The 10,242-nt window shown below is 34.6% G+C and overlaps 1 protein-coding gene across 1 annotated transcript; it reads right to left on the reverse strand.

Moving 5' to 3' along the window:
- Positions 1-466: 466 nt before the first annotated feature.
- On the reverse strand, positions 467-9,464 carry LOC114164171 (spermidine copper dependent amine oxidase 2-like). Its single transcript, XM_028048731.2, has 12 exons — positions 9,050-9,464; positions 8,259-8,368; positions 7,802-8,107; positions 7,037-7,149; positions 6,594-6,924; positions 6,258-6,473; positions 5,924-6,160; positions 5,460-5,645; positions 2,258-2,398; positions 1,661-1,929; positions 1,330-1,411; positions 467-929 (listed from the first exon to the last, which is right to left on the reverse strand). The coding sequence occupies exons 1-12, from the start codon at positions 9,231-9,233 to the stop codon at positions 795-797; spliced, it is 2,310 nt and encodes a 769-aa protein (XP_027904532.1). The 5' UTR covers positions 9,234-9,464; the 3' UTR covers positions 467-794.
- Between the last annotated feature and the right edge of the window lie 778 nt (positions 9,465-10,242).

Below are 10,242 nucleotides of genomic sequence, written 5' to 3' on the forward strand. Positions count from 1 at the left end.
ATTTCATGAGTTTTACTTTTTAAAATTATTTGAAAGTGAGTTACTAAGTTTAGTATCCATACAAGTGATGGCAACGAGATTTAAGATGGAATTTATTGATTACGAAAAGAAAATAAATTCACATTGAAAGATATTCGATGACAAGATTTTTACGGCATATAAACTAGAATGATAAATGTAACTTACAAGGCGAAATGCAAGCAATCACATACAATCACATTACATTCACTATTGTCAGTCAGTATTATATATAAAAGAGAATGCTATTCTACAAATAATAATATCATACTTATTTTACTATCAGATAGCAGATAGAAATGAGTTAGTTACACTTCCACAATAATTTTTCAGTTAAAACATACGAGGCAAGAGGGTCCTCTACATTTCTAATGCATAAAAGAATCGTAAATTTGAACTCCTGGTGAAAAGGGAACAAGAACACGCAATCACCATACAACTATAGAGATACCTTGAATCCTGATATCAAATCCCAGGATCGAACCATTTATTTTGAACCAAATAATAACGTCAGATTCACTGTTTCATTACCAGCATCTAAAGTCAAATTTGGAATTAGATTCTCAAGTACAAAGAAAATCAAAGGAATATTACCAACAAGCCTTCTACACAAGTTTTCCAAAATAAACGAGATCACGATTTTAGTCCATAGCTTAATCAATATTCTAGATTAAAAAATATAATGTGCTCAACTTCATATTTCAGGGGATGGAAAAATAGTACTTGAGTTTCTCTTACCAGCAGCCAATAGCCATAAATTTTGGTGGGACAAGTTCCTAAAGCTTCGCCGTCAACCCACTCGGAATTGGCTTCGAAGAACCATTATCCTTAATGTCATTATCTTTAGAATCCATTTCGCATGCATTAGGTGGGACGTCTACTGCAGGGGAACAATTGAAGAATCCATGAGGCTGCAAAAAAGGGAGCTTTGTAGGTCAGACTGATGGAAAACTTCTAGACGCAATTAAAATATGTAGTATGAACAAACTAATAAGATCAACACTCAAATAAACCATAGACAATAAAAAACGCATTGATGGTCTTAAAATCAGTAGTCATTTGATGGAAAAGATGTGGTCCAGTGAGCATTTAACACAACAATGATACCAAATAAAAATTTACTGATATTACAGTGCCGTTCAAAGTTCTTCGGATTCAAGCACTAACATTAGAAAGTACAAAACAAAAAAAAAACATCAAAACAGGATCAACAAACCATCACATAAAGTAACCTAAAATGATAGGCAAACAACCAACTACTCAAGTTCTCGCAGAAGTCAATATACATAACCAACTGAATCAAGTAATTACCGTGAGCATAAAACCAATGTGCTCTACTGGCATAACCGGCCAGTCTTCTAAACGGGGAACATGTGTGATTCCAAATACATACCTGAAAATAACAGTTAGTCTGAAGGGGAGAAAATTTGACAAGTCGACGGTGGAATGTTCAAGTAAATGGGAAAAAAGAATATGAAGAAACTTATTTTTGACGTTTTAATAAAACAATAAATAAAGAACTGAACAGGTTATTACTTGATGCAGTTACACACTTTTACTGATTTAGCATTACAAATTTTGTTAAACTGAATACTTTCACTTAGTCCAGTAGGAGTGTGTGGAGAAAAGGGGGAAAGGTTACCAAAGAACTATATTAGTTTCTTCCAAAGATCGGTTCTGCTTAACCCATGTTGCTAGTCCTTCACCAACACGCGGATTTTGATTTGGAAACTCTCCTCCAGGAAACATCTCATTACGTGAATATGTTGTTACCCAAAAATTATGCTTCAAGAAAGCAGCTCTTCTTAAAAACTTGGCTTCCGAACCTGCCAATGGTAAGCAGTTTGAACCAGGTACCAGCTTGTATCCCGTCAACTGGCCAGTTCTATTGCATGTTCTGGTGTTCCTTACCTGAAGAATTATTAAAATATTATCAGGTCTCGATCAAAGAATTAACCCAAAAGTCAAAAACAGTTAGAACCATGTTCTAATATAACATACAAAAACCTGCTTTTAAATGAAAGTAAACATTTTCAGTACTAGGTACAAAAGACACCTATTTGTATAGGCTATGTGTAACAGAAATTTCTCATCATTGTAAACAAACAAGTATTCAACAGTTTGACAAAATACAAAATTACCAATGTGGAGAAATCAAATTCCTGAAGAAACCTATCAAATTACCAACAGTTTAACACCAATAATCAGAAGTTGGCTATAAAACCCACAGAAGACTTACAATCCAATGTCGAGCGGTCAAAGAATTACAATCTCGCATGGCTTCCAGTTCAGATCTGAGCAAAGTCTCTTCAGCATAGAAAGCATTGTTATGAACATTATTCTCACCTGGTTCCTCAATTTTCATATTAACCTCCACAACCTACCAAACATCTTGAGAGAGTAAGAGTTGTACATAGAAAAGAATTTGATACATTGTTTATTGGAGTAAGAGAAAGCTGTTCACAAGTAAAATTACAAATAAATCACGAAAGTATCCAATTCTGTTATTTCCGCGTTAAAATAACAATAAAATTGGCTTCTGGATACCTAAGGAACGGACGAGGGATGTCACAAACTTGTAATTTCGGGCTGGGATGAAACAAAGAATTAGGAAGTTTTCATAAACTATGGTGAAAAACTGGTGCACTTTAATATGAGTGTTGTTTATAAATGTTGACGAGTTCACTCTAAAATTATAATCAGTAATCCTTTAAGATGAAACATTCTTGGAGAAAATATGCTTTAAAGGTCTTCAGATATTTCTACAGGATGAGAACTCACTGAGACCAGGACTATCGTAATGACCACTTTATTCATGTTTTAATCAAAATAGGTATGTAATGACCACTTAAATTGATTCATCTACCACTTAACAAGTACAAAGGATTAAATAGAAGTTAATTCTATTATAAATTAATGTTTATTGACATACAGAAAATGATAAAGCATAACCTAGTGATTTTGCAAATTTAAGAATTGTTGAGAAAATTCTGGTAACGGTTCGAAGCATCTATTGCTTCGTTGAAAAACACAGATTTTTTCTAAAATTAATTTTGTAAAAGTGATACGTGCCTTCTAGGCCTAAGAGCAGCTTAGACTGATAAGAGATGATCATATTATTGAAGGTGCTCTTTTAACCAAGAACCAACAAGAAAAAAAATTACATTAATTATTTTGTTAGCAGGGAGAGCAATGCAAATAATTACAAAAAACAAAAGGGTGAAAAGAAAAGCTACCCACCTTAACAGCATTGTGGAAAAATGGATGACCTTCCAGATGTTGGAAGAGACCTGATGCTAAATGCATCAAGTGCAATCATATGGCACATGAAGCAATCATATGTATGAGCAAAAATACTCAGCAAGAGGAAGAAGCTAAGATTGTTACCCAGGAGGAGGAGGAAGATCATCTATTTGTTGTCACATGTTTTGCAAGCAACGGAGAGAGTGAGAGTTGGTTGATTGATAGTGGCTGCACAAATCATATGAATAATGACAAAGAACTTTTCAAAGATTTAAAGCCAACCAATATCACCAAAGTTCGGATGGGGAATGGTGATTATATTTCAGTCAAAGGTAAGGGAACTGTTGAAATAACAAGCTACCCAGGTACAAAGTTCATTTCTGATGTGTTTTTTGTACCCCAAATTCAACAAAATTAAAGAGGTTTCAAAGTTGCTTTTGAAGATAATTTTTGCTTGAGTAGAGATGAAAGGGAAAAGTTTTGCTCTAAATCCATTGGAGGAGGATCAAGCTCCTTTTCCAGCCAAGGAAAACACACCTAAGGTGGAAACCAAGGCTAATGTTCCTGTTGAAAATAATGATTTTGTCTCCAAAACTACAGGCCTCAGGGAAGATACAAGGGAAGAGAGAGGGGGAAGTTTGTCTCGCAATATTCCCTGAAAGAAAGATATGCTTTTCATGAAGAGAATCAAGAAAACCTTTATAATCTAGTCCAGGAAAAATCCAACACGGGAAAGCAAGGACTAAGGATCAAGGACAGACCCAAGAAAATGGCAGCTGATCTTCCAGAACTTGATGATCACACACCAACATGAAAGGCTTGTTTATTTGGAAAGCAAAAAAAAAAAAAAAACACTTCCAGTCAGTAGGTTTGAGCATCTAAGACAACAAATTGGTGTTTGCAGATCCTAAGGCAAGGGGAATGTTAGTGAAATGCTTCAGAACTTAAACATGTCTACATTCAGAATTTGTTCTTTTTATTGTTATTGCTTTCCGAGTTTTAGGGAGTCGATTTTAGTTTATTTGTTACATCTATTTTCATGGCTTATTTTTAGAGTCATCTAAAGTTATTCTTAAATTTTTTAAATTGTAATGTTTAAGTTTCAAATAATATGATCAAATATTCATTTGTCCTTCATCAAGCAAATTCTGATTTTCTTAAAAATATTCCAACAAAGTACAAGGGATAAAATAGAAGTTAATTCTATTATAAATTAATGTTTATTAACAGAGACAGAAAATGATAAAGCATAACCTAGTTAGGGAGATTCGTAATTCGGCTTTTGCTTGAAATTACATTCAAACTGAACATAATTATGCGGTTTTGTTCGGTTTGTTTTGAACATAAAATAAGAAGAACGAACCAAACCAAATAAATTTTTTAATTTGATTTAGATCGGTTTTGCGGCTTTATTATATAATGTAGTATATGTATTTAGTCTTATCTTTTTTACACAATGGCTTAATCTTATATCATGATGAACAATTTTATTCTTTAGTCCACTATAATTAAATATTTGTTTTTATGTATAGTATTAAACAATTTGTTTACATATATTAACAGCTTTTTATCTTCTTGTATTGACAAAAGAACTAGAATAAAACAAATACAAAGGCACAAGGAGTGTCTTACAACCAAGGAAAAAACAAAACACAAATGTGTTTATGTTGTATCTGTACATTGTGGCATAAATACTACATAATCCCTAGAATCTACATGTCATAAGCCTAATAATCTGCTGTACACGTCTATACAATATTGCAAGAAATTTAAAACATAAACATCAAACATCAATCCTAGTATATGGATTGTTCTTCTAATAATTTCTCTTTTTTTTTTTGCTCTAACACTTTCTCCCTCAAAACTGATAATGTAACATTCACACCATCAAGTAAACTCTTCCTCCACCTCATTCATGTATTAAACATTATTTTACTCCGCTATTACATATTTATAAAGTATGAACCAGGTTAGGTACATTAAGTTTTCGTCTCACATACGTATTCTCTAGTATATAATTGAAATAATAATTAATATAGTAATATTTAAATAATTGATTTTTGTTCAGTTTGCCTTTTATCAGTTCTGAATTCAAAATTTTCGACTTTTATTGGTTATCAATTTTTTGGACTGGTTACGGTTATTTTTTTAGTTCGGTAACCTCGTAAGGTAAAATTTAGTAACTAAAAGCAAATTACCTGATTCAAGGCTTCACCTGGTTTAGAATCAACAGACATGTCCATACGAGCAACAAAAAAGTGTTGATGAACTGGTGCATATAGACCAGGTGCAATCATGGTTCCATATTTTCTAAACTCTCCAGGCAGCAAGGCCCCTAGGCTAAGAATTCCAGTAAGCTTGACTTCAGCTTCAATCCTTCCATCCTGAAAGAACACACACCACCATTTTCCAGAGTTAAATATCATACGACGACAATATAAAAATAATACATGAACAAGTAAACCACATAAAAGATGTTTAAAGCTGAGAGTTCCTTCAACCAAAAATACTCTAAAAGGATAAACAGATGAGGAGTCTTTCAATAATTCAAAGGGTGATCAGATACTGATGCTTGTGAATTTAACAATTATTAAATTGAGATTAATTTAAAATGGCATTGAAGTAAGCATATTTATTTTAAAAGGATATGAAACCCACTTGCCTGATAAAAGTGCCAAAAAAATCCATACTCATAGTTAGCCACAGTACACATGAAAGATACAGTAAGTCTCCTAGATCTTCGGACTTCTGCTAAGCCAGTTCTCCAGTCTTGATGCTTCCAGAGAATTCCGTGATCCTCTTCATGTAAACATACACAGTTTTCTATTGTTTCCACCCCACCAGTGAAATTAGTGAAGTGAGCATCAAAATACTTGATGTAGCCCAAACAATCACATCCCTGTAACAAACAAACATTGAGCTCAGACTATAAGGAGTCCATTCACGGAGAGTACAATGTCAGATTAGAAGAAACAAGAGGACAAATATCTAAAAACCTTCTTGAGGGAATGTGCATTTTTTCCCAAGCCATCTTCCCCAGCATCAAAAGCATTTTTCCGATAATGTGGGTCGTTGGGATCTCCATACGGAACAACCATCTCCACAAAACTCAGCCTATGAGCAACAGGCCTTCGCCCATGACTACCATCAACATATGCAACAGAATATATAACCAAACCTTCTTTGGGTGTGAATCCAATACGAAAATTCCACTGTTAACACAGGAACAACAAAGGCAAGTTATATATATCAAGTTTCAAATTATAGTTTGAATGAGTCAGCTCTTTTGACATTTCCAGTTACAAATTCATAAAAAGTAACATAACATCTACCTTCTGCCATTCAACAAAATAACCATTGACACGGAAGCTTGGACCTTCAGGCTGAATAATTTGCAACGGTTTTACATCACTTCTATCAGAGCCACCTCTGGTTTCACCCGGAGTATAATTCCTCAAGGGATCAACTGGTGGAAGGGGAACAAGTTTACGATCTTCAAACTCTATCACCACCATGTTTTGCATATCAACAAGAACATAGATACCCTCAACTGGGCGGGCATAGCCATTTTCCATGGGGCAGTCACTCTCAGATTGACAAAATATGAGGGGTTTAGCAAGTCTTCTCCCAGGAGCATCTGCTTCACTATAATAACCAACACACCTACGACAAGGTTATGCAGAACAAAAGTTTCAATACAAGTAATGTAAAGGGAAAGAATAATAATATCTCCAGATAAGAGATCCCTCAACAATGAATATCCAACTACAATTACCAGGGATCGACCATTACAAGGTCCATGTCTTCAATACCCCTTTTCTTCATAGCCTCTATAAATGGGGGAAAACTTTTGACTATAGCCTCACATTCTGCATATTCCTCAGCATCCTGAATATAGAGAGAATTTTATGGAATTGAGGTTTGTAGAATATTAGAACTGCATCAGCTTGACAAATTTGGACATATGCGAAGATATAAATCACTTCACAGCTTTTCAAAACTTTACACTTCTAATTATCTTGAATAACAAAGCTTGGACATCCAATTTCAGATTTAAACTTTACCAATACACTAAATCAATCACTTTATTTCCCACTCATGGCAACTGGGTGACATGCAGTTTTGACCATTTAATTTGTTGTTTGTAGGGTTGAGAAAATCAATACGTGAAAGATATAAGTACAGAAAGCATAGATTGAAAAAACTTTAGATTAAATTCTTTTTGTGATCAATACAGACAGCCCAAAAAAATAGTGTGACAAAGATGTAGAAATACTAAAAAAAGTGTTCTGGTTAAATTTAATTTTTTAATCAGGTTTGTTATTCACTCTTCATAAAGGAAACTGTCATAGTCTCATTCATAAGTAAAAGCAAGCCAACCAGCTATAGAGAAATTTATCAATACATTCAGTGACCGGTTCCAAAAATGTCTGCCAAAATCTAAACCATCATCATTAGGGGTAAAATTATTTAAAAACAATAAAGTACTACACGATGGTTAGAAAAGGAATCAGAAGTCATAAGGTAAAGACCAACATACCATTGGAGGCTGAACATCAGGAACAACATGTGATGAAATTACTTTTCCTCGGTGATGACCACCTCGAGTTACGGCATGTACTTGTGACAACTCAACAATCCATATACTAGTCTCGTTAGATTTCTTATTGTAAACAACAAGTCTAGCACATCTTGGAGGGAGTTTGGCTGGAATTAGAGGTCCTCCTCTAGTTCTGGGAAGTAATGATGGTTGGAAAGGCGGAAAGAAATATGCATCTGCCAGTGCAACAACATTTTTATCGGGCTCCAGTAAAACTACTTCAATGAAGCGCATACTATCTCTAAGCTGTAAGATATAATACAATCGGGAAGGAGATGAAACATCATAAGTAATCACTACTTGAACTCATTTAATTGTTGCCAACACCATCCAACTTCCATTTAAACAAAGAATAAAAATAAAAATACAAACAAAAAATCATATTGTAGTTGACAACCTCAGGAGTAGCTCCAGCGGCCCTCACAGTTGCCACGGCCACTGATATTTCAGCAGAAGTTAAAGGGTCCAAAGGGTGGCTGGACTGGGGCCTTGGCATTGCAGTGACTCCTATGCAACATTACAACAAAAATAGTAACATAGTTTAGCTAACATTAAAAAAAATGCGAAAGCAATCAGAACATATATTCAAGAACTTTCAAAAAAATGTTGAAAAGTAAGAGTACTTGTTTGATTTCCTTCTTACTTGTTAGTTCTAAACAAGTTGCCACCACTCAGCAATCAATACCTCATTCAAAATTGATTAAGTTCTGAAAAACTAAAATCCCAAAAACCGAAACAGATGAGAAGCATTCATGTTATCCCGATCTCACTTGAGTTTCGTGTTCCCAACTAGAGAGTGGTTATCATTTCCATGAATAAAAGCATACGACGATAAATACACGCAAGCACACAATCATTAGCCACATATCATTTGACATACCATCATCATACGCACACATACATAGCAGCATGAAATCAGCCATATCGTTTTTAACTACTCATGGTTCTCCATACCTTAACAGCACAATTCTACATTTTAGTCTGTTAAATGTGTTCAAAAATATATACGTAGAGAATAACATGAATGATCTCTAGGCAAAGAGAGAGGAGCTTAAGGATTATTCTATTGCTGCAAATAAGTAATTAAACCCTTTTTTGTATTTTAATTTTTTTATGAAATTAAGGTATTAGATTTGATGTGACGTAAAAGAGAGAGAAACAGAAGTGAAAAGGTGTTATGTTAGGTACCCTTGGCAGCAGAGGCATTGGTGGAGGAATCGACGGGACGAATGAGAGGGACGTCGGTGGCGGCGTTCCACTCTTGCGGCGGGGCGGCGGAACGGGGAATGGCGGCGGAGTCGGCGGCGGGACAGCAAGAAGAGGACGGCGGCGGCGGTAGTGGTGGCGTCGCCTTTTGCGAAGCTGTGGCCATTGCAGAGGATTCGCTATCTCACCGATTCCGCCACCCCAATAGGTCTCAGCACAGTACACTGACATACAGCAATTCACCCTCCTCTTCTTCTTCTTATTCTTCCACTTCCTTCTTATTCTTCTTCTTCTTCCACTGCAACAGCAACGTGATCTGAAACAAAAAAACAAACCGCGCAACACAGAGAAAGTGCAATGAATGAATAATGAATAGGAAGCAGAGCCAGCTGTGACGAAAAAATAGAGTAACTCTGCTTATATACTGCCAGATCAAGCCACGTGTTTTAGTTTTAACTCTCCTAATTCTCTTCTTTTCCCATACCATTATCATCGTTAATTACTGTTCCTTGAGCAAAATCTTACTCCATTATTACCAACGCAAATCTTCATGTTAATTGTAAATTTTTTTTGTTAAGATCACAGCGAATAATTACCAACGGTAACATTTTATATGTTTTTTAATAAAATATAAAATTGACGCATAAAGTTTCACATGCAATGCAATTGAAGAATAAAATTTGAAAACCTAATGGAAAATTAAGGGATGTACGTATTTGGATGGAGCTGAAATGATTTTTAGATACAGAGTTTTCCATTAAAATAGTTTAATTTGATTTTTGTATGTTTTTAATTGAAAATAAAAATAACACATTAAATATTTAAGGTGACATTCACAGTATTATTTATCATTTACACTTCAATATCACGTGAAGTTATATTATCATGTTGTTATCTTAACGTGTGAGCACTAATTTAATGAAAAAATCACATTAACTAAGAATTATATTAAAATGAAAAAAAAATGAAAAGTATTAATAAAAATCGAGATAAAAATATATTTTAAACCTAAAAATGAACTAAAGTTGATGAGATTTAGAAAGAGGATCAAAAGGAGAGTGAGGTAAGAGAGGGAGAGGACTTATCAATGGGGTCCAATACGATAAGCTGGTGGGGGGTTGATAGGACGATCTGCTTTTGGGTTTGTACGTTTTCATAAAGTCCAAGGAAGTAAT

This window comes from Vigna unguiculata, chromosome 9 (genome assembly GCF_037176805.1).
Source record: "Vigna unguiculata cultivar grain cowpea cultivar isolate G323 ecotype 2 chromosome 9, ASM3717680v1, whole genome shotgun sequence".
Taxonomy (NCBI): Eukaryota; Viridiplantae; Streptophyta; class Magnoliopsida; order Fabales; family Fabaceae; genus Vigna; species Vigna unguiculata.

Coding starts and splice junctions, on each gene's coding strand:
- LOC114164171 (XM_028048731.2), bottom strand. CDS start 9,233: ATGGCCACAGCTTCGCAAAAGGCGACGCCACCACTACCGCCGCCGCCG. Junction 7,150..7,801: donor CTGATGTTCAGCCTCCAATG/GTATGTTGGTCT, acceptor CTCTATATTCAG/GATGCTGAGGAATATGCAGA. Junction 1,930..2,257: donor TGACCGCTCGACATTGGATT/GTAAGTCTTCTG, acceptor ATAATTCTTCAG/GTAAGGAACACCAGAACATG.